The sequence below is a fragment of the Musa acuminata genome, chromosome BXJ3-10 (assembly GCF_036884655.1).
Source record: "Musa acuminata AAA Group cultivar baxijiao chromosome BXJ3-10, Cavendish_Baxijiao_AAA, whole genome shotgun sequence".
NCBI lineage: Eukaryota > Viridiplantae > Streptophyta > Magnoliopsida > Zingiberales > Musaceae > Musa > Musa acuminata.
Window position 1 is genome coordinate 25602871 of NC_088358.1, and position 25109 is coordinate 25627979.

The 25109-nt window shown below is 37.9% G+C and overlaps 2 protein-coding genes across 2 annotated transcripts; one reads left to right on the plus strand and one right to left on the minus strand.

Annotated features, from left to right (window-relative positions):
* Positions 1-564: 564 nt before the first annotated feature.
* On the plus strand, positions 565-4493 carry LOC135651308 (protein OCTOPUS-like). Its single transcript, XM_065171308.1, has 2 exons — positions 565-2592; positions 3964-4493. Exon 1 carries the CDS (start codon positions 651-653, stop codon positions 2568-2570), a length of 1920 nt encoding a protein of 639 aa, XP_065027380.1. The 5' UTR covers positions 565-650; the 3' UTR covers positions 2571-2592; positions 3964-4493.
* Positions 4494-4646: 153 nt separating this feature from the next.
* LOC104000887 (uncharacterized) lies at positions 4647-24071 on the minus strand. The gene is made up of 26 exons (XM_009423036.2): positions 23616-24071; positions 23396-23455; positions 23209-23301; positions 21466-21694; positions 20515-20621; positions 20117-20179; positions 18425-18525; positions 16740-16834; positions 16559-16579; positions 13803-13898; positions 13566-13686; positions 13307-13480; positions 13000-13196; positions 10750-11021; positions 9593-9694; positions 8724-8900; positions 8317-8505; positions 8000-8241; positions 7773-7919; positions 6591-6825; positions 6299-6430; positions 6088-6231; positions 5612-5692; positions 5358-5534; positions 5079-5138; positions 4647-4996 (listed from the first exon to the last, which is right to left on the minus strand). The coding sequence occupies exons 1-26, from the start codon at positions 23856-23858 to the stop codon at positions 4922-4924; spliced, it is 3633 nt and encodes a 1210-aa protein (XP_009421311.2). The 5' UTR covers positions 23859-24071; the 3' UTR covers positions 4647-4921.
* Positions 24072-25109: the final 1038 nt, after the last annotated feature.

Sequence of the window (25109 nt, forward strand, 5' to 3'; positions counted from 1 at the left end):
TGTGTAATTCAAATTCAATCAATCCTAAGGTCGAACAAAAAAGAAACTTAACGATAAAGCCAGATTGTTTGCCATCAAATATTCTGCTTATGTTTAAGATGAGAAATAGATAGTTTTAAGTCTTAAGATAACAAAACACTTGTTTGATGCATTTTTATGTCCAAAAGAATTATATTATTATTATTACTGTATGATTTCAAGATAATAGAGGGATAGACAAGAAGATGTTTATTGCTTTGTATATTCATCGTAACATATCATTTTTTTTAATGATTATAGCTAATAATAAGAATGTTTCCTTTATATATATATATATATATATTTATTTATATACCTTTCTTATTTCATTAGATATTTAATCAGTTAGTATCATACCTTTCTTTATATGATATGTAATGAATATTTATATTAAAAATTATAATTGACATGAACATATTGAGCGCGATATAATTTTGTAAAATGATATTAAGTAGTTAAGGAAAACAGAAAAATAACTACCGAGGAGGAATAATGAGGAAGTGGCAGTAATGCCAAGCTAAAAACAAGCAGGAAGAAGCACAGCAATCGAGCTTTAAGAGTGGGGGAGAGAGAGAGACGTCAAAGAGGGCTTCATTGATTGCAGGGGACAGGACGAGACTAGACGCTATTCCATGACGGTCGAGATCGAGAGCCAGCACCATCACCACCACCACCACCACCATCAACAGCATCTCCCTCCGCCGCTGCAACCCCAGCGCCGTCCCCCTTCGTCGACCTGCGATCTCCACCCGGGCGAAACCGTCACCGGCTTCTGTGCATCCTGCCTCCGCGAGCGCCTCGCTGGCCTCGAGACCCCCGCCGCCACCTCCGGCCGTAAGTCCACCTCCGCCCTCCGATCCGTCTTCCACAAGGTCTCCTCCAGCACCGCCCCCGCTGCCGGGCCCTCCTTCCTCCGCCGCTCCAAGTCCTTCTCCTTCAGCCGTGGCGGAAGCGGCGGCGACGGCTTATCCGCTCAGCGACCCCCCGCCTCCGCCTTGGAACCCCAGCGGAAGTCCTGTGACGTCCGCGGCCGCAGCACTCTGTGGTCCCTCTTCCACCAGGACGACCGCCATAGGGTTTCTCAGAACCCCTTCGTTCCACCCTCCGCCTCAGCCTCCACTACGGAGGCGGCGGCTGCAGCGTCGACGGGTGGAGCAATCGACTTGGAGTGCGGGAACCTAGGGCATCCGGGTCTCTCCGTCGTCCTTCCTGTCCCGGAAACCCGTAAAGACGAGGGAGACAGCGGCGACGAGATTAGGCCTGTCGACCCTGTCGTCGTGGTGGTCGGAACCTCGGGAGAGGTAAATGAGGAGACACAGGAGGAGGAGGTAAACGAGGACGAAGCGGAACTGAAGACAATGAAGGACCACATAGATCTCGACTCCCAGCAGCAGACGAAGAAGCCTCCGTCCAAGGACCTCAAGGAGATCGCCAGCAACTTCTGGCTCGCGGCCTCCGTGTTCAGCAAAAAGCTCCAGAAGTGGCGGAGAAGGCAGAAGCTGAAGAAGCAGGGCGGCGAAACCGCAATGCCGGCGGATAAGCCACCTAAGACGTCCCGGCGGTTCCGCGACACACAGTCGGAGGTGGCCGTGGATGCCTCCGGCCGGAGATCCTGCGACACCGACCCGCGCTTCTCTTTGGACGCCGGTCGGATGTCCTTCGACGACCCGAGGTTTTCGTGGGACGAGCCGAGGGCGTCTTGGGACGGCTACCTTACCGGAGGCCGATCGGTGTTCCCCCGGCTCCCTCCCATCCTCTCTGTCGTCGAGGACGCCCCTGCTCCTGCCGTCCCGCGATCGGACTACCTGATCCCCGTCGAGGAGGACATCGCCATCCCGGGGGGGTCAGTGCAGACCCGGGACTACTACTTGGACTCGTCCAGCCGGCGGAGGCGAAGCCTTGACCGATCGAGCTCCATGCGCGAGCAGGCTGTAGAGGTCAATGACCTCAAGCCGGTCCCCAACGGGAAAGTGTCCCCAGCAAATGGTATGGACTTCTTGCACTTCCACAATGGGACGTTGCTCGACCGGGATATAAAGGACTGGAGTTCCAACTCTCTGAGAGACGATTACTCGGGAAGCTTCGAGTCGGCTTTCAGGGACCCTCACAGAGGGGCTGCTGCTAAGAAGACCAGGAGATGGAGCAAGGCATGGAGTATATGGGGGTTTATTCAGCGAAGAAACGGTGGCAGAGGAGAAGACAATGTAGTCGAGAACTCTCTGTCGGAGTCTTGGCCAGAGCTACAGTCGAGGGGCTTCGATAGCAGGATGCTTCGGAGTAATAGCTCTAGGAGTTCTTTCAGTGGCAATGCAGGGTATTGGGGCATGAGGAAGAACAGTATCAAGTCCAATGGTAACCATCAGAAGAGGGGAGACGATTTTGTTTTGGAGAGGAACAGAAGTGCTAGGTATTCTCCAAGCCATGTAGATAGTGGTATGCTGCGGTTTTACTTGACACCGATGAGAAATAGCCGGAGGAATGGAGTCTCAGCGAGCAGCGGAAGACAGATAACTTCCCGCCACTTCACAAGGAGCATGCTCGGACTGCATTGAGTTGATTCCTGCCGTCGATCAGGTTCCTCTCTTCTTCCTTGTATCAAATCTGTGTCTGTTTCTCATCCAATGCTGTTTACTGTTACTTCAATAACAATTGCCTTTCCCCTTAACCACACTGGTAATTGAAAACAACTTACGGATTGCCAGGGATAGCATATCATATGGAACTTAACAGTAGTTGAAGGAGATCAGGTTATTAGTGTAGACATTTGGTTACACTTTATCAAAATGGTTCTAGTTTCCACTTGCAGCCGTGTGCCGTCGTATACCCTAATTTTCGATAAGTTCACCATGGATTCCATACTTGTATATTATTCTGTCAATGCTTGAATTTAGAATCTGATTAAGTTGCTTGCCATTTGTTTTGTTTGGTGTTCTGTATGCTTATCCAAGATCACTTTATTGATATACCGACGACTGATCTAACATATAGCTCGGTTGCAACTCATTTCTGTTTTGTGGTTCTTGGAAGGCTACATGTCCCTGACTCTGGTAGGGTGTTTTAGTCCCCTGAATGTAGTTTTACCGATGCTTGAATTAGCTCGGGCTGGACATTTGCTATCGAACCTACCGAGGAGCTTAGTTGCTGTGGCCTTTGAAAGAAACTCTAATGAAAGGCATGCATGCAGCAATACAGTGTTAGCAAAGACGATTGCTGCCTAATTCTCCGACCATTTAGAATTTGGTTGTGGGGTTGGGGATCCACTTTTGGCATCTAATTAGAAGGGTCTTTTCATATATCCACAAATTGTGTTGTGAGCAATTATTTGTTGGGATGGATGTTATCAAAGAAAGGGAGATAGATGATAGTGATACACACACTTGTTTTGTCCAATCGTGGTTGGGGGCTTTCAGGAAACCAACATATACTCGATATTTCTTGCAAGGATTCTCCTTTGACCTTATGCTGGCCCCATACTCCAATTCTTTTCAGTCTATTCTGCCATTTCTCTCCAGCATGTAACTCGCTTTGGTCATTGTCTTTGGATGCCCTTTAAACCGGTCCACCTAAAAGATTGACAAAGACAGTTGGAAAGAGGCATCTGACCCCATTGAGTCTTCTTTTTGGAGGAAAACTGATGGGTTTATTTTTGGAGCCACAGCAAAAAAAAGTCGAACTCACTCTGAAGGATCAAAAACATGTGATCGATCATTAGGCTGTCTGTAGTGCGAATCTTAGGGACACAAGAGCACTTATTTACTTGGTGTACTGACTTTTTACGGCCACTTCAGTCATGTGTCACTCTCCACCTCCAAGTGACAACACTTATTAGCTCTCTTATTCATCTAGTTAGTATGAGAGACTACATGTTGCTGACACCTGCAAAAGGTAATATTGGTAGGACAGCAGATGCCTCACCACGGTTCTGTGCTTCCACTTTTGTTGCAGGTGATCCCGTCCAGAGATCATGCGGTCATCAATCGCTGCAGTAGTATGATGACATTTTTGTTGGATAAATTACAAGGCAGCGTGATGCCAGAGGCCTTGTGGCATATGCATGTGTGGGGGGGGGGACTGGGAGTGACACAAAGCCGGAGTAGCTGAGTATGGGAAACGAGTCGATGATTCGGACTTCGACACTGTGTTTCCCTGCAGTTGGTGATGTCACCTTGAAGCCAGCTGAAGACTTAATGATTCCAGATTGCGGAGTTCATCCTGAGCAAATTTATGACAGACCTAACTCCGGGCGGGCGAACTGTTCTTTCCATGCAATTACTACATGTGAAACATTGGAGTCGAACTGTTCTTTCTCCATCTTTTTTCTCCGTGTCAGCTGCACTGCATGGAACCATACCTTTTTTCTGAACTATGCGAACTTTAGCCTTAGGACTCTGATAAGCATTATCACAATCCTATGGTTGATCTGTTAACTAATTGAGTCCGAATCAATGATTTAAGTATAAAATACTTCAATACTATATCCTTATCCATCAGACGACTCTCACAAATGAATCTAAACCTTAATTCATTTTAGATATTTATGTGATGAATAAACGATCGTTGAAGTCAGTCAACTTAACGACGGATGACATGTATATATTTATTTACTCAGCACAGAGACCCTACAGAGGTAAAAGAATAATATAAAATGAACTTTAATTAACGCCAGGTCTAATACAAAAGCAAGCCAACAATTTTACCAGCATGATCTACACACAAATCGCTGAATACCGGTTGCTCGAATAAAAGGAAAAAAAATAGTGAAGCTCGTCGAAGGACTCACAGGCCGGGTCTGGCAGTGCATAAGTAGATATTCTGATGCAGCCTACTAATGGAAATCAAACCGGATCTCAGAAAACTTTCTTCAACAACACTCATGGTGCATGAATTAATGTATCGCACTTCATCAAGATGAACTGACATAGAGAACTGGAACCAATCCAGCCATTCTCCCGTCTCTTCCAGGTCGCTTTTTCTTCACCTGTGCCAAGACGAGAGGTAATGTTATACCAGACCATCATTGTTCCAAGTCAGTCTTCTAGGGAAGGACCTCGTGAACTTACATAGTACCAACCGTCAACCTCATAATCGATCTCAACCTCCTCTCCCGCTGTTAAGCTCAGCTGTAAACATGATATCCAGGTAAGTAGTTCAGTCTTCTTACAGGATCGACATAATTAACCATTACCACTCAGGAACATGGTGCATCAAGAAGAAGCAGAGAATCAAAGATGCACAGGCCATTGTTTTAAATATAAGGAGAATAAAGAACCCCTTCTATTCACTTAACTAGCATTCAGACAATAATGAAACAGTAATTTCATGTAAAAGCTGCAGGATACCTCATCGTCGCCACCAGCAGTGAAGTCATACAGTGCTTTCCCAAACTGTGGATTCTGGGAACCTGTGTCTTCATCCTGTGAGCCAAAACTCTGTGCCCCACGGCCTGCTAGAGGATTTTCGAAAGACTCGAACCTCTGAAGAACAGATGAGGAGTATGATGGTGGCTCTTCCCTGACCTAGACATACAAAATGGAAAATAAGGATATTTTGTTTTAAGAAAAAATGAGTGCTGTAACTTTGCAGTAAGGCTAACCGGGGATCCTATGCCCTCCAATGTCGGACCACCAGTGGATGTGTTGCTGAACCTCCTACCGTTGTTTCCTGACCTGATCTCCTGCTTGGTCCAATAAAGTTTTGCTTGACATTATTTTTCAATTCAACTCCAATAAGGAAAACGACTTCTATAGTTCACGAGGCATGAAATCCAAGTAGATGGTCAAGTAAATATAAAAAAATGTATTTTCTTTTATTGAGTTAATTTTCTTATCTATTATTAAGTCCTATAAATACATCAACCAGTGGAAGAGCAGGTATATGTTAAGGAAAAAAAAAGTTCAAAATGCATCTGCAATAATACATAGTGTATAAGAAATGAAAAATTTTCAAAGATGAGATGCCACATATGTAATCCAAGAACATAAATTCAAAAGAAACTTTGCAATTTGACCAACATAACAGAGAAAGGAAAAGGTGCCTATTTTCTTATTAAATGAAGTTTAAGATATATACCGAATTCTGTGACACTCCATAACCTGATGGACGTGAACTGAACAAGGATGGATAGCTCATACCACCAAAATGGGAGGATATGGAAGTTTCAACAGAACCAGTTGACTCAGGAGATGATGTCCCCGATGACCTTGCATCATCTTCCTGGAATAAATGGAATCTACATAAAGATCCAAACTCGAAACAAAAATATAAAGAATGGTTATGGTACCTCTGCTTCATAAGTTTCTAGAATAGACTTAGCCCATAAATCATCATAAGTAACTGATGGCCGAGATGTTATGTTCTCTTCCTCTTCAACATCAGGAGCATCAGTTCCAGCACCGGCGAGAAATTCATTTACCTGGATTGGAGAACAGGCAACAAATACTCAATACCCACAGCAACATAATTGGAGACGGTAGCAACATCTTTTAGCATTCATAATGCAGTAGTTGGCTCGATGACTGTTAAATTGAGACTAAGAAAAAATTATCCTTGTCGAAACAAGACAGGCATCTTACTTTTTCCATTGCAGGCGCATTCTTTCCCCATAGGCCATCTTCTAAACCTGCTGCCCAAGCCATTGCCAATTCAGGATCAATGGCATCAGATTCCTTTTCAGCTTCCTTAGATTCATATACCAGTTCAGAAATCCCATATACCAGGTCAGAAATCCCCGTAGCAACAGCTGGATCATTCAGCCCAGTTGATGTGCTAATGTTATGCCGGTTACGGTAGATTTCAATGAGTTTGGCACTAAATCACAGTCCAAGAAAATATAAGATGAGACAAATGAGACAAAATAATTACAAATTTTCATAGATAAAGAACGTTAAGCAAACAAAAAAAATATCATGCGACTCAATCCATATATCAAACTTGTGACCTTATGCAACCAAACCAATAAATACAACTGAGCCTCTCATCCTTTATTTGTAGGTAAAAAATGGAAAAAGGTTATTCCAAATGCAATTTGCTACATCATTGGTAGACATCCGCCTTTTATTACACTGTATAAGTATTTATAATTAAGTTCAAAGTTGATATTTTATTGCCATGCGGAACATTTTTTTATCATTACATTGGAGTGCTTAGTAGGGCTGTATGCAGATAGATTTGAGATTTTATTTGAATAATGAATATATAGTAGTTAATTACAACATTAGCATATCCGTTTAAAATGATTAATATTTATTTGTTCATAAATAATTTCACTATATTTAATGAAGTACTCATGATTATTCATCATCATATTCTTTAAATGATTTTCTCATCTTTTACATTTTAGTTCCTTATTTTAAAAAAGTTAGATATTTTATGACAGAAGGTAAAAGAAGTTTTCAGAATATGCACTTTCTATTTTCTAAAAACCATTTTGATATTTTTTTAATTTTTAATTTCTGGATTTTAACAGTTTTTCACTTATAAAATTTTCAGCCGATCCAGATCACGTGGTGCCAATCCTGACTGATCCAATCCTTAATCTTTATATTGTGCTCACCATTCCCTGACAATTCTTAACTCCCAAATTGTTACATAAGGCCATACTTAATCAAATTTATAAGATATTCATAAGAGAATAATGCAGTTGGCTTGTAATATATATTAAAATCAAATTTGCAAAATAACAATTCCCCTTTCCACTAACCAGACTTCAACTAGTTCATGTTGACCAAAGCTGGTTATAAGCAGCAGCTAATTACCTGGTAGGACCTAGAGGAAGATACTTTGCTCTTGGAACATAGCAGAACAATGAAACTAAATTAAGTAGTTTCTCGTGAGTCTCATAAAGTTTCTTCAGCTCCTCGTCTGTCCATTCTTGCTTGTTGTTATCATGATTGCGCATATCTCTGGAAGACAACACAGTTAACAAGCACAGAGGGAGAAAGATATATAACTTAAAATGTAATGGATCTTTTTCATAGATTACCTAATTAGATCATCTTGTGCCCTGTACATCTCATCAAGGACCTTTAGCATAGGACTGATTAAAGATCCAAGACCAGTACCACTCGCGCCTTGATCTTCCCCATTACTAATTTGTGACTCTGAAAACTGGGATTGCACACCCCCTAGAGATAAAGCATGCAAGAATTCATATATCTGTAGTCTGTAAGGCTCTCCTGACCTAATTGCAATAGTGATCAAGGCTTGAGCAGCAATGATGCGAACCTGAGAAGGATCAACAGATAGAATTTAATAACTGAAAGTTTAAAACTACAAGGAATCTTATATATAAAAAATTACCTCCCAGCTTCCACTAAAGGCACACCTCTGAAGCCGTGTCAGAGCTCCAGCAAGGGTAGGATTTCGAGAACTTGCAGCAGCCACCATTTTATCAGCATCTAACATCATAAGTGCAGTGCCGGGAGGTGTTGCTGACTCCCAAGCATATTCAGAGGCAGCATAATTTGCATTTTCACCAAGAAACCACACCTGTATTGATCATTAGAGATAAAATAATATTTTTATTTTTTTTCATACTCATAATATAACCCCAACGCACAAAGAGAAAACACAAATATCTACACACAAACAGATTATATATATATATATATATATATATATATATATATATATATATATATATATATATATATATATATATATATATATATATATATATATAATTGGGAGGCAAAAGTTGTCCTTACTGCAGCCTGCACCAGTCTCTGCAAAGCCAAAGCAGACTTCGGATCTGATGCAGAGACTCTATCAACGGATGTAAGTCCCAACATGGACCCGGGGTGAGGAGGTGGTAGATCAAGGACAATGGTAACTGCTTCCAATGCTGTATGCTTCCCTTCTGGACCAGCTCCAACAAGGCACGTCTGACAAGGAAACAATGAAACAGGATGGCATTGAGTTCAAAAAAAGTTCAAACGACATATATCATGCTTACATATAACAAATTGCCGGCTTGTATTTGAAGAGAGAGAGGTACAGAAATTAAAAGGAGTATGTTTTCATAACTTAATTTTAGATGGACAATTCACCAAAAAATAAGGATTAAACAAATTAATATCCATCTCAGAAACATATCCCAGCATGGTGTTTAAGGATTAAGAGTGTCAACAATTTTTAAATTAGCAAACCAAGCAAAGGAATAATAATACAAAAAAAAAATGTCTACCACACAAGTGATATGAGGCACCAAAGTTGAAAATCCTCTGCAGTGCCCATGTAATTTTTAATATAAGTTTTTTACATAATCTTCAAAAACTTGTTTTAGCATCCTTCCTAATAAGACCATAAACTTTACATAGTTTATTTCCTACATCTAGCAGAAAATTTCCCCCAAGGCTGCTAAATTCTACCTATTAAGAGAGCAAAGTAACAGACTTTCCATAGCGAAAAAAAAAATTGAAGGTTTGCAGCTCTTACAAAATGATCCAGAAATCTTTTGTAAAGTAATTTAATGGAATCCCATGTGCCTTAACTGATTAAAGTGAAGTTACCCAAATAGTTGCAAGCAATAATCAACACATTGCCAAACTAATATATACCACAAATGTGAACCTACTTTCCAAAGCAGTTGCAACACATCAGCATCGATCTTCCCAGGGACCTTGGTGGCAAATATTCTTGCAATCTCAAGTAGTGTCACTGCCATATCTGGAGTTGCCTGATAGATCAATAAATAATCAAAGTTAAATGACAGGCATCTCACTTAGAATAAGAACACCACATATTGAAGATGGCATTTATGTACCTGAACGAAAGGAAATCACGACAAAATCAAATTTCCAAATATCATAAAGCAGTATTCCAGAAATAATATAGAGAGGATACATATTATGAAGCTAGTTCTCTAAAATTTTGGACTCCAAAAATAGTAGGACAACATTTACCACTGTCCTATATCTTCCAAACTTGTACTGTCTGCACTGAGAAGAGCCTCTAGTATCAATCATGAACAGATATATTACCTTACAATTTGAAAGTGCAAATGGTATTCAAAGAGGTCGTAACTAACAGATTCGGGCATGCACAAGTAGACAGTTCGTGTGACATAAATATGATGTACTTGTATATAATTATAGAACTTGTTTACTAAGATAATCTAAATCATAATTGTTCAAAATATTATATCAGGATGTACCCAGCACAGGTTTCCAAGGTTAATCATGCCAATTGGCATCGGTCAACACGTGTTGTGCCAGAAAGTTATTGGTAGGTGGTCCCGGTACATAGCTAGGCCATCTTTTGGCCTGTGCCAGCTTGCACAAGTGTGTGATGCCAAAAAGGTATTGGGACAATCCCATGCCACAAAACAGCAATCCTCGCAAGCATCATAGGTCAAAGAAAAATGTAAAGGCATTCTAAATGCAATTTGGAGCAAAGCAACCAAGAAATTATCCTCCATTAGAAGCAGAATCTGACATATATCCATGTCTACAAAGAGTGGGAATAACATATCAGACAAGACCTCCAACTGTAAGTGGGTAACTTATATTGCTAGTGCATGAATCTTCCACCAATGCAGTGTGCAATAATAAAAAACCATTAGATGTGTAACTAAAAATGTGCATATAAGACACAAAAAATGATATGGGTCATTTATTGTGGTTATGCAAAATGAAATTTAGTTTCAGCTGTTAGGCAAAGGAAAGATCAGAAAGAGTAAGTCCTCATATGTTTGCACAAGAAATACAGGAAATTTAAAGAATATAGAAGTACCTTAAACCGAGCATGCAAAGTAAGCAATATATCATTCAATAGAGCTGAAGGCCAAGCTGGATCAGACAACTCGCATGCAATGATAGATTGCAGTTCCTCAAGTGATTCGTGTGGGTTTTGCATCCATATTAAAGCCTTTATTACCATTGCACGAACATAAACACATTCACATGCTACAGTTGTGCGCACTACTTCCAATAGGGAAGCCAATAAACCTGCAATAGTATCCATACCACCAGGGCCATTTGACACAGGTACTGTCTTACGTGTTCCTGCAAGCAAAGACTATCAGCAAAATTGAAAAAAGTAACACTTCAATTTGATAAATAGATCTTTAAACTTTAAAGAATCATTGCAATTATATATTGCAATGGTAAGTCAAAGCTTGATAGATGACAATGAATAATAGAGAATGGAGATAATAGTATGGGCCCTCAGACTTCCACATCACCCCAGTGCTTGGCACTTTTGGATGTGGGCCTTTGGTGACTTTTGTGCCAAAAGCCCACATATTTTAATAGATAGCCCTGTGAAGGAATAAGGAAACACAATTTGAAACTGTTTATGCAATGTTACCATTTATTGGACAATGTTACATATATAAATGTGTTTTCAATAACAATATGATGGAACAATAGTGATAGCAAATGCATTGGTTTGTTTAATATTCCTTTTGATGCCTGTTCTTTGGTCATCATGTATAAATGCATTTTAATTTCTTTATTGCATTTTAAGAATTATACCATAAGAGACTCATCCTGAAGTTACTGCAACCCATGGCACCATATGTAAAAGTCATTCGAGTAATAAGATTAGATGATACCAAACCTGAACATGAATCATGACAACTCTCGATTACCTTGCTAAAGCATCAGCATGTACATTAATACGTAATTTTACTTCAAATCACAGAAATCACATGACATGCCATTTGAATAAATAAGATAACCTAACACTCCTCATTATCAATAAATTATTAGACACTTGATAATAATAACTCATATATCGATGATAATGTCAGCTTATCAATGGTGTGCACCTCGTTTCTATTTGTAATTGTAGGACAGGGATAAAGTACATCTTTGTTTTGTGCCTGTACATGTTGCCACAACTTTTATGTTCTTACTGCAGTGTTCTATAGCCTAACCAAGGCTTTAAGTACCAGTCAGACTGATACATACCAAACAGTACATTCTGGTCCAACCAAGTATCGGTATTGAAATGCATAGCTCAATATCTACATATACCATTTATGTTTTTGTGATTTTATTCAATAATATTGGATGGTATAGATTAATACACCATGTAGTATACCAGTACCACATTGGCTGATAGGGCAATAGGTAACCGAGACTAGCACTAGACCAGTTTTAAAAATCTTGAGCTTGACTATAACAATTATTCATTTTTTCTTTGTGCAATCAATTAATCCAACTTCAAGTTGAAAGGTAAACCTAACCCTTTAAAATCTAAAAGGTACAAAGAACTATACTACTCCCGCAAATGATTTCTACATCCCTGTGGGTCCAGGAATCATCAAGAATGACAATATTTCCAATGACAAAAAATAAGAAAGTTTATGGTGGCATATATCATATTAGATACGTAAGGTTTTGCCAACTAATACTTTAGAAAAGCAAATGTAGCTAGGATGGAAATCAGCTTCAATATCTCCATTAGATGCAAACATTTTCAGGGACAAAAAACCTCAGTTCTTAAGTTGACTGATCAAGGGAACATTTTATCACAGACAAATGCACTAGCCTCATGGCAAACTAATCAGTGTCATAGCACTTCAATCTTTTGGTATATTGAATGAATTATAATGAAAAAATAGCAGTTAAAAGTGGACTATAAATGGTTAAAACAGTGCATCAGTTCACTACATGCTTCTGCATAACAAGAAGACGGCCTTTTCAAACCCAAAAGTTAACAAGCATAGAGACACCCTCATCTTGACATCAAATGAGATAAAATCTTGCATTTAAGCTTTAGGCCTACCATTGTTAACTTTTAGTTTTGTTTTCAATTGTAGTGATGAAATATACAACCCAGATGGCATGAACATGATGAGATGAGGTTGTCCAAAAGAATAAAATCTTGTCAAAAGTATATGTTGGTTAATCATCCTAAAGTCACAAAAAATGAAAAGAATTTCAACATTCCAGGAAATAGTAGAAGTATGACTCTGTGAATATGATTCTAACCATGCTCCTCCAGTAGATGAATGAACAATTATTTATAACTTACCTTCAGATTGTGAGCCACTATTAAACTCTGAGTCAAGGGACTCAGCATTCTCAGAATATGCATGAAGCTGAATTCCCTCATCAACGTCATACAGACCCAATGCATATGCAGCTGCCCTGCTTTTTCCCATTTCTTGAACAACTCTTGCAGCAGCGTGAAGCACAGGGCGGGAGAAACTTCGGAAAGAGGACTCCAATCTGAGTAATTGAAACAAAAAAATGTCTGAATACCAACATTGCTGCCTAATTTAGAGCTTTACACTAACAACAAAATAGAGAGACAAGAAAAACTGAAAAGATCCATAAACCTTCTCATTACAAGTTTTATAAGGGGCTGAGGACGCTTTGCTTTAGAAGAAGGCTTCACAGTATTTACTTTTGCCGTAGGGTTATCGGTGTCTTTTATTGTAACAGATGGTGCCTCGGGCAATTTAAGAATTTCTCTGGTTAATCTAATCCATCCAGCAGCACGCTCTTCAGTTCTGCAACAGAGCAATAAAAGATAAACTTCTATAATTGTCTTGGAGAATCAAATCCATAAGAGTGCATGAGGACATTAGCAATCACCTCTCTGTATTGTCAAACTTCCCCAAAACACAAAGTATTGCCTCAAAGCAAACTCTGTCACTGGGATCCAGAAGCAGTTGATAAAGAAGAGAACTGAACTGAGACGTTATGTCAGGCCTCTCTGGACAATAATGATCAAACAAGACATTCAACTCTAGTGTACCAGTAAGAAATAAATTAACATAAAGATATTAAAATTAAACATAAAAAATTAATGAGCCAACAAAACATGCATACCATCCAGTGCACGGGCTCTAGATAATGAATGGCACAACCTAGCAAGGGAAACCCGTGCGAGAACATCATGCAAATGAAGTATGTCATGCAAAGCACCTGCTCATCCAACAACTGTATTTTATTAGAAAAATTGAATATATAAAAAATATATTGTACGAAAATACCATTAACCTGAGTATACTACCACAAAGCAAAGTCACAACAATGTTGAATTATACCTAACCACCTGATCAAAGAATCAGTAACTGCTGTCATGTCATAAAAAATAAGTGACCAAATTCAGTTGAGATCACAATGACATCAATCTTCTATATACAATGGGAGGCCTAGTTATCACTGAAAAACACAGAAAAACCCATAAGCATATCGAGCTCGACAGGATTTTCATCTCCAACATACTCAGGTTCTGAAGAGTAATAGCTGTAACATCAGAATCTTCTTGAATCCATGGGTAATTGAGCTCTGAGAAGTAAGGTCTCTATTTAGTATGCCTGAACAAGCCATTTTGACCTTGAACTTGACCAGCTAAGTATTTAAACCATCAGGGTTTTTGAATTTAGAGTTGGCTCCATAAAGTGATTTAGAACAAATCAATTTAATAGGCACAAACTAGCAATGTTGGCCAGCTAAGTATTTAAACCATCAGGGTTTTTGAATTTAGAGTTGGCTCCATAAAGTGATTTAGAACAAATCAATTTAATAGGCACAAACTAGCAATGTTGGCCTTGAATTGGACCAGCCAAGTATTTAAACAATCAGGCCTTTGGTAGGGTTGAGTTTCAGTTTTTACAGGGAAAACACTCCATGCGCCTCAGAGAGCTCACACCCCTCCACAATCCCCTGCTACCAAGGAGACACCAGAGGCAACGTTATCAAAGGCATGCCAGCGGCACACTAGTGCATTTATTGTTGAGGCTCAATATTGAACCTCACCTTAGACAAAGTGTAAGCTTCATGGAGGTGTACCCTGTACCCAAAAAGAATGCCTTTATCATGTCATACTGCCATCATTACTCACTATGATATATATGTGACAAGTTGTCACATGGCAGCATCTTGTACTTTTCATTTTAATTTTCTAAATTGATCAGGGAGAAGAAAAATTAAGTCAAAGCATGGAAGATGCCAAAATTTCATATTTGATTAAAGTTTCTTGGGTTTGATTAAAGATTTCATTCTTGTAAAGAATTTTATGTTTGATTGAAGAATATATACATAAGAAAGTCCATAACAGTCAAATATTCTGTAAAAGGGTATCTCACAAAAAATAAACTTTGATATAAATCATCCTCACCGACAGAAAGTAGGTTGACAAGTCTTGATCAAAGAGATGTATTTTTCTTGATTGCAATTTGTAAAATGAATCACATAGAATGGATAAATAGTTGATTTTTTTTTTCCAATATTATGTGAGCGGTGTGAGGCCATATCCTAGGACTGATTCCTATAACTAAAACAAGTTGATATTTATCGTTAATGGTGTAATGCTATCATCCACCACATGTGAGACATGCACAAATGTGAGACCTCCATCCCAGTTAGTTAATCCTTAAATCAAAGTTTGGCATATATTAATTGTTTTTTTAATCTGAAACATTTAGTAGTTTTTCCTTACTCGTTTCTCTTCCTCAACTATCATCCACAGAAAAAAATATATATGTTCTTTGTTCCAAGAGCCCTCCATGCATCCAAATAAAACTGAATAGAAGCACTAACAGAGGAACAAGGCAGATGGCTGAGAAGAAATAGCAAAAAGAAGAGGAACAAACCCTAAACCCCAAATTAACATGAAGAGAAATTTCAGAAAAATAAAAAACATAGAGCAAAGTCCATGTGAACAGTAACAGTAACAGATCCAGCCAGACAAATAGATGTTGATGGTTATGGCTTACATAACAACTTTCCAAAATAGACAATCCACATTCCCTTTTATATTTCCACAAAAGATCCATTCTTTAATATATGTGCTTATTAGAGAACATAGTTTATCGTCAGACCCTTGTTTCAAAATTTTCCTCCATCTTCTGATCAATAAAGAAATATAATATGCCACGGGACATCTTTTAAATATCGGAAAGTAAAATATTAGTTCAGCCCTTCAAGGTTTTTTTTGTCCTTTAAATAGGTCAATGTCACAGTGTCATTTGTGCATAATTTCATATCCAATTAAACGACAATCAGAGGATATCCAGATGTTCAAAACTATGGCCTCGAATGACAATTCATACATCCATTATCAATAGAAATGTGAAAATCTTGGAATCAGAGAAACAAATTTTAACTAGACAAATCAGCACAACCTAGATGTACTAATCCAACCAAGGAATGGTATCGGACCATAGAGGCTAGTACCAATTGATATTTTTTTAAAATTATTTTTCTAATGATACCAAGTGGTATGGATCAATATATACCACTCAATATATATGTACCATACTGGTCCGACCTATTGCTAAAAGCCTAAAACCAGTATTGACACAATGACACCTATCATATAAGGTCTCCTTTTCATATATTTAGTTAATTTAAACACATCCTTCATTTATTCTGGTCTTAGAATGAACGCATCAAACTAATTTAGTTTAGTTCATTGTCCACTCTAGACTTGCTCGGAACTGAATATTGAAAAGGAGAACAAATAATCACATAATGCCGAAAGACATTAATTACTGTTGATTGATAAAGCATGATTTCCACTACTTCAAAGGCAAGCTTCCAGATTATAAAACGAAGATAAGGAAGAAAGAGAAGTGCACCTCCATGTTCGATGTGTTTTTCTGCATAAGAAGAAAAAAGAAAAGAATCAGTACAGAGATATTGTACCTACTATAGACATCTCACACAAAGTTAGCTTTATAGCAAAACTGCAGAAATAAGAGAACTTTAATGGTGTGCAATCAGAAATGGTTGTAACAGCAATAAGTATTTAATACAGACCAAGAGCCATTGCAACAGAATAAGGATCTCTTGTAGCTACATCAGAAATAATCGCCAAGGCATGCCTCACGGCCACTGGATCAGCAAATGAAATCCTACATTCATATAGAGCTCGAAGAGTTAACAGCTGGTGAATAACTCAGAGTGATAAGTATACATATGACAAATTTCTAGGAGCACTAATTTAATACAAGATAACAGAATCATATATATGATAAGCCAACTAGTAAAAGAAATATTCCTGTTATTGGTGTTCTAGTACTAAAAGTCTTCAAAATGATCGACAAAAAGGTTAGCAAGCACCAGGATCAACAACTAGCATCTAAAAGTAGATGAGACTTACCACGTGAACACTTATAAGAAAGTTGACTGAACAACCTATGCTTTGTTGGGACTTCAAAGTGAACCATATAGATAAATTTCTCATAGAAAAGGTATGTCAATGAAAGACAGTTTCACCATGAATATGATAGATGTATAGCTCATGAGCTCACTGTTAAAACTGAGATTAGATAGGTAGGCTCAAAACAACAGCAAGGAGAAGGGGAGGAAACAGACACCACCGTTTTGTGAGTATATCAAACAGATATTATCGAATTCAGGGAAGCATATCAAACAAATTTCACTATAAAGCTCCCTTAGCTTCCTACTAAGTCAACTACGACAATCAATCTCCATAGATATACAAAAGAAGAAAACTGACCAATGACCAGAAAGCACAATGAAATATTTTAAAGTTTAAACCAGGGTCTGCCGTACCGAGCCGTACCGCTCGGTATGGGCGGTATGTACCGGTCCGACAGGTTTTCGGTACGCGGACCGACTGTTACCGGTCCGACAGATTTTCGGTACAGTACTCGGTACACCCGGGTGTACCACTCGGTACACCTGGGTGTATCGCTCGGTATACCGTACCGTACCGGTACCGAGCCCAGGTCGAAATACTGGTACGGTACGATATTGCGAACCTTGGTTTAAACAACATTTTGCAGCCAGGAACCTCCAAGCTTTCCATATATAATGTTTAAACATCATAGTTGCTAGTGAATATATGAAGATGATAAGCATTGACTTTAGTGCTCTCAGCATATATGATCGGCTGAAATTCAGGATTTGATGACACCATTGTTTTGAATCAGCTAGGACGTTTTACAATGAAAAGAAGTCTTTATGTATCAGTTATGAATTATTTTAATCCACATTAAAAAGATTGGTGGTAGATAACCTTTAACAACATACTCAGTTTTGGCTGTATGCAATGTTACATGGACTAGTAGTGCCTTAAAGTCAAGGATGAGATCATCATTTCAGTGACAAAGTTGATTACAACAAGAAGATATAGTATACACATATAGAATGAACATAAAATGGTGCTTGGAGCAATACGACTAAACCAACATAAAATCATGAAACACATGCAAATACATTACAAAGGAGGTACAGCATGCATGTATTTTGTCATTTTATGAACATTATTTTTACTGCTTCATAGAAAAAAAAATCAATGAGACTTGCAGAATATCATTTCTAATTAAAAATCTAAGATCTGTTCTTCATTCGGTTAACTTATGTCTATTATGTGTCTTCAATAACCAAAATTTATCTAGTAACAGTATCATTCTATTTCACAGAATAGACATGGAAGAGACAGTGAGACGCATCAAAAAAAAGTCTGATCAACTGACCCTTGTATGGCTCGATGGAGGAATGCTGGATTTCCAGGATCCAGAGGAAGTCTTCTTAGAGCACTAAGAGCAGCATATTGCAGATTGCTACGAGTATTTGACTACAGATATGAAAACAAGACATCAACCACAGCAATCTCATGATTACATCAACTTTATGTTAGGTTTCATTGCACTGCAATTCTGATGGCAGATCTTCATAATGTATGAACAGAATCAAATGAGTATTCACAATTCTATATGCAACATAAGTACATGGACCTTCTTTCTAAAAGGTTATCATCAATGGTTAATTTCTTGAAAACCCCATCAACTGTGAACAAAAATTGCAATAGTGACTGAATAACTCTCTCTTTCATGGAAGTTAATTGAATATGCCATTAAACATGAACTTTGGTTAACTTACTGACTAAGTATCTCATATGTGCAACTGGTAGCAACAAAGAAACAAAGTAGTATAGACCACATGAACATATGACATTTGTTATATCCTATGAAGCATGGATACAAGACATGAGATGAACTACAGGAAACAGACACAATAATACATACATGTAGATATGACAAAATCTTTGGAAAATGGGACACCAGCCAACCCTATCGAAAATATTATGCTTTCCTTCTAATAATAGAGGTTTTTTTATAGTTAATTTTGCCTGTGGAAAGGACTAGCTAGTCACCTGAGAACTAGCTGGAAGTTAATGACCTTGATTAGGCTAAATTGAATATTAATAAGTCTTCTTCTGTCCAAAGTCTGAAGGTAGAATAGTGTCTGTATAGAGATCTGGTTTAGGTCTTATTTTGGTAATGGCTCATGCTAGGATATCTATGTTGTCTTAGAACTGGAATCTGAACACTCATATAACTGTTTCAAGCCAATAAAAGTGACACAGAATTTTGAAGAATGAAGTTGAGCCATCGAATTCGTGAAAATGATTAAGAACAAGAATGCTCCATCTCAACTAGGAAATATCTTCAACAATATTTTTTTATTAAACAAATGTTACTTGTACACAGGAAGCCAATCAGGTAACTATGCTAGCAACACAATGCAGAATTATATTTAGACCAACATGGTACCAACTGATCTGTTTTTGCTTTGGGGGCCTTTGATGATCTTGGATCTTTGTATGGTCGTAGCACTTTTTTGAAATAAAAAGTTCTCTTTTTTGCAAAAAGAAAAAGAACATAATTCAAATTGACTATTTATTAGCCAGTAAAGCTTTTATGTAGAACTTGTGATGAGAGTTTCGGAAATTAATTTTGGGCACTTAATCTTGCATCTCAGGTGAGGTTGACAGGATGACAGGTATGCATCTTACACAATGCACAGGTTGACAGGTATGCACATGTAATGTACATTTGTCCCTACGTACACATATACGCATAAGAACATGCACACACATCATAAGTTAACATAGTCTTTATAGATGATACAAATGTTAAACATGTTTAGATAAATCTGATGTGCCAGGAAGTGTTCAACAAGAATTGGTGATGAACAAGGACACCGCAGAATTCTGGTGTGTGTCCATCAGAGCATATAACAATGTTTTCTATAAGAAAGAGCTGATGAAGCAAGCCAATATAGTTTGTGTGGTCAACAAAAAAGCAAGTAAATGTTTAGTTCCAAATTTTTAGCACATAAAAGGTAACAAAGCTCATTGCTACATTATGCCTATGAGAAACTACCTCCTTATCACCACCTTGCTTTCCAAATAAACCTTTACGACGCTTTTGTTTTGCATCTCCAACCTGAAAGATTAAAAGCATGTGAGTTCATATAGTACGATGTTAACTACAAATAGAATTTGCCATAATAGGACAGAATTATTAAAGTCAGGTGAGAAGTTCAAGATTCAAGGAACACTTGAAAGAGGACCATTAGCAGCAGGTGCACATAAATTCTTTTAAGGAACTGGGACTTCAGAGAGGGACACACCAACATCAGAATAAAAAAATTGAAGTTTGAAGCTTAAATAGTACTCAAGAGGCATTGTAATGAAGCTTTTTCAACAATGTTAAGGAGATACGACAACTGTAGCCATCATATACACTATACAGGCATTCATAAAGGAAACAGGGGAAACCTTTTCTAGTATGCCAAACACAATTTCATACAACTTCTCCAAAATCTCAGAACTGCTTGCCGATGTAGAAGTAAGGGCCTTTAGAGCTGCAAGCCTTCGTGAATGGACTTCAAAACACCAATAATCAAGTTATTCAAATGAATAAAAAAAATTTAACTTAATGCACTAGTTATAATCTTGAGGCAAAAGCAGATTTTGGCTTGCTGGTACAATAGAATAGACGAAATAAACATGGCACATTTTCTCCACCAGTCAATTTGACAGGTAAAGATGATTAGATCATAAATGCATACATGGTAGGAGATCAATTTAAACTAAAACAACAACAAGACTAATTCATAATTAGCTTTCAGAAGATAACATTTACAATATTTCCATCCTGTACTCATGAGAAAGATATCTTTATGTCAACAAGCCAGGTGTTTTCTAAGTAGCAAATGGTATGTCTGAGGAACCAGAAAGGGAAAACTGAGAATTCACTGCTTTATTCACTAAGAAAATCTTACACATCTGTAAGTTGTTAACTTTTGAAGCCCGCAAACTCATAACAGTGGTAATCATGCCAATTTGTTACTTTAAATTTCTGCACGACCACTTAAGTTGATGGAATAAAAAAAAATTCAAAAGCATGGTCAAGTATTTTTCTATTTTTTGTATGAGAATCATGCAGCCTTTTTAACTCTAATAGAGTTTCTTGGATTAACTGGGTTTCATGTTAAGATAGCACTAGCTTCGCATTGCATTATTTGGGAGCAAAAGAGATTTAACTGACTTGCTGCTATTGCTGCTCAAAATGAATTTATTATTAACTGCATATTTCATAAAACAAGATATACTGATGAAAAATCAAAATAAAATGAACAAAGGAAATTAGGGAATGTTTTAACTCCAAATTTTAATATGGAACAATAACATAGCCTAAAACATAGATAAATTTAAGAAAGGAGTTACATTCAGGATCAGCATTTGTGGCATCAGCAGTAAGTTGATTTACTATTCGAGGTATCACATCTGCTCGTGTGACCCCTCCAACAGCATCAATATCAGCAAGTGCATCCCAGTTCGGTGTAGGAATTCCACCACCTGGACTTAAACCTTGTGAACCACTGTCAGACAAAATTCTGGCCAAGTAGTAGTAAACATATCGTAGAACATTCCTGTCTTCACATTGCTGGTGAAGCTGTCAAAAGGTAAAACATCATGAGTTTGTTTCATTCTGGCATACATGAGCTTGCAATGAATAACGTATGTGATGTGTGCTGTTAAATTAAAATTTTTAACATGTGGTTATAAAATCATGTCACTAGAAAGAATAATTGTAACAAAATCTAGACCACAGAACCTGAAACAAGCCAATAGAACTCAACTACAAATAGATGGGATAAAAACCAATGTAAAAGTCGAGGCTTACAGAATTTATAATTTGTCTTTTCTCCTATTAAATGTGGTACCCTTCTCTTCAGTGTTGCCTCTTCCCTGCATTACCTTTGCACCATTTTTATAGTCATCAACGACCTTATAAAACAGCTATTTATAAATTTCTTGACCCTGTAAAAACTAAAAAGATCTCTTCATGAGTACTTTGAAATTGGAGGTCCCCCACCACCACCCTAGGTTGTCATTTTGATTAGTCATGACCAGATCCATACTGACATGGGCCCAGACACATGCAAATTGAAGTATTCACATACCACCACCAAGCCAGCTGTGTTGTTTTTTGTCAAAATTCTTGGATCTAATCACAACACCATGATTATTCACGACCAGAGCAATCCAAGTCCTATAATGAACACGCTCTCTGGAGCACCTATACTTTATGGCCCCTATCTCAAGCATTTGTAGTTTCTATTTCTTTTTTGTAGTTGAAGTTACAGAAACAACCAATTCAACTGTTACCTTATCATTGTGTTAAAATTTGCAAATAAATTGTGTCATAAAGATGCCAGATTGCAAGTGGCTTGACAGAGTCAATGTGCCTCACATGCAACGAAGTTAATTTAATCAATAGATACACTTATATGTACAGTGATACACTTGACCAACTAACAGTTTGCCTTAAACTTAATTAAAGATGTATAATTTGTAAAACGCAAGCCAATTTACTATAGTAACTAGAAATAAAGTGTTTTGAATTATTCCCTATTGGCAACAAAGAAACTACATGTATGATTAATGAAAAAGATACACTGCATAATGTACTGTAGATACTTAAGAAAGTAGCTTATGTAGAGACTTATGGTATAAGGAGTTCCACAAAATCATGGAGAATTTCTGTTGCTTATTTTGAACTGAGTTATCACACGTTTCAGTTTTTTATTACCTTATATAAAATTGATCAACCAACCTAATTACTCAACCCGAGGGCCTCTTTCTTTCTGCATCTCCCCTTCCCCCCTCGGACCCTCACTCCCTCTCAGGAAAAAAAAATTGAAAAGGCATCTCACTGAAGACACTCCAACTCTTTGGCAGCTCCAAGCACATGCAGAAACATAGACATGAGTCCAGCATGGGTGCAATACATTTATTATATTTATTACAGAATCTTACCTCCCTTTTTGAATTATGTAATTTCTTTGAGATCCACAATCAAAGGTATGTTATGTTGTCTAGCATTCACAAGTGTGTCTAAGAAGCAACATGATCGTCAACAAAGATACTTGACAAAACACAAAAACATTTGAGAAATTGGAATACCATGAGAAGTGATGGAGCAACTGAAGGATCAACCGAGTTGTACACGGCAAGTTTTGGGAACACATGCTGCACCAGCTGCTTCTGGGAGCTTTTCTATACAGAACAGCATGGACAATCAGAGATCCGTTCCCCCTTCAAGCAACTTAAGCAACAAACAGAGATAAATAATGACGCAATTAACAGAGACCTGATCGGATGTGGCGGCGAGTTCATGAATACTCCTCACCAGCTGAGCATATGAGACCGGCTGCTCAGATTCGATTAGTCAGGGAGGTATTAGGCAAAGTCAGAGACGGGGAAAAGATATCAAGAAGGTCGTACGCAGTTCTTGAAAAGGATTCTCCAGACCAAAAAGAAAATATCAAGAAAATGGAAGAAGAGAAAGATCTGGAGGGAATGAATTGGACCTTCTTCTTCTGCCGCTGTGGGATGGCCCTGACGGGATTGAGGGCCTTGGCAGCGGCGATGGTATCGTTCTGGATCTGCGTCAGGGTGGCCCTCTTGGACTTCCGATCCGTGGTCACCGGCTTTCCGAGCGTGGAGGCGGCAGCCGCAGGGGCGGGGCTGGGGGCAGCAGAGGCCGCCGTCGCCGGATCGGAGGTGATGAGATCCATGAGCGTGGTTCCGGAGGACTCCTGGCCGGAGGCCATGGTTTCGGAGGAGGCTTAGGGTTTGGGGAAGCGGCGATGAGGGAGATCGCGCGCGCCTCAACTCGGACGCATCTTCCTCTCAACGACGGCAAGGAGGGAGAAACGATGGCCACCAGCCGCCCGACGAACGGCCGCTTCTTAATCGCTTGTCTTCGTTCGAGGTTTCCAAATCCACGAACCCGATATAGTAATAAGGCAAGACTAACCCACAACTCTAACTCTAACCATATGCATGTAAAATTACATTTAACGATGTCATTTATAGTATTTGTTATTTATCATTTTTATATTAAATCTTCATATTTCTTTGCTTCATTTCTTTTTTTTTGGGGATGAAATATATATATATATATATGCATATTGAAATACTAATAAAAATTATTAGAACAACAACAACACAATCTTAACTCGTATTAACTATTTGAGATCAACTAAATGAACCTTTTATCATCTTTGAGATTTATAAAATGATATATATTTAATTAAATTAAAATATTTAAATTTTTTATTTATAATTTTTATTGAAGTGTAAGAATTCATCTATGTCTCCTCCTACCATTAACAAAACCTACAACAATAATCAATTTATTTTTTTAACTATTACATCTATGAATCTCCTCAACATGTATTTACCTTCTTAAATAATTTTTTTATTTTTATTCCCTATCAAAATAATATTATATTATTTATTCGAATGGACTAGTATATTATCATAGTTGTTGTATTTATATATATTTATGAAATATTTTGGATAATTAGATTTGAATATTATTTCTAGCATTAAAAATATTATTTCTAGCGTCTAATTTTTTTTATAGTTTATTATTAACTCTTACTCACCCGTGTGTAAACTTTGAAGAGCCCTCGGTTACCATCCGATGAAGAAGTTTAGTGTGTGACGAATCTCTCTACCAAAATGATGGTTTGACCCTCTAACTTGGATTTCTATACACAATCATGACTTAGGAATGATTTTTTGGTAAGGCTTTTACTGGGGATACACTATACACCGAATGAGTTTACTATTTAGAGCCTCATTTTTATTATTTATAATTTTCATCTTAAAAAAATTAAATAGTTTTTAAAAAAATTTATAAAATAGACGTATATACCCTTATTTTATAATTCAATATCAATAAAATCTTTTTCACTCCGTCGTATAATATTTTCTTTTCTATTTTCTATTTTTACTCTTTTTCTTCTTTCTCCTTCTCTTAATCGTCCAACGTGATCTAAAATTATATATATATA

Coding starts and splice junctions, on each gene's coding strand:
- LOC104000887 (XM_009423036.2), bottom strand. CDS start 23,858: ATGGCCTCCGGCCAGGAGTCCTCCGGAACCACGCTCATGGATCTCATC. Junction 23,456..23,615: donor CACAGCGGCAGAAGAAGAAG/GTCCAATTCATT, acceptor GAATCTGAGCAG/CCGGTCTCATATGCTCAGCT. Junction 13,197..13,306: donor ATAAAACTTGTAATGAGAAG/GTTTATGGATCT, acceptor TCAATTACTCAG/ATTGGAGTCCTCTTTCCGAA.
- LOC135651308 (XM_065171308.1), top strand. CDS start 651: ATGACGGTCGAGATCGAGAGCCAGCACCATCACCACCACCACCACCAC.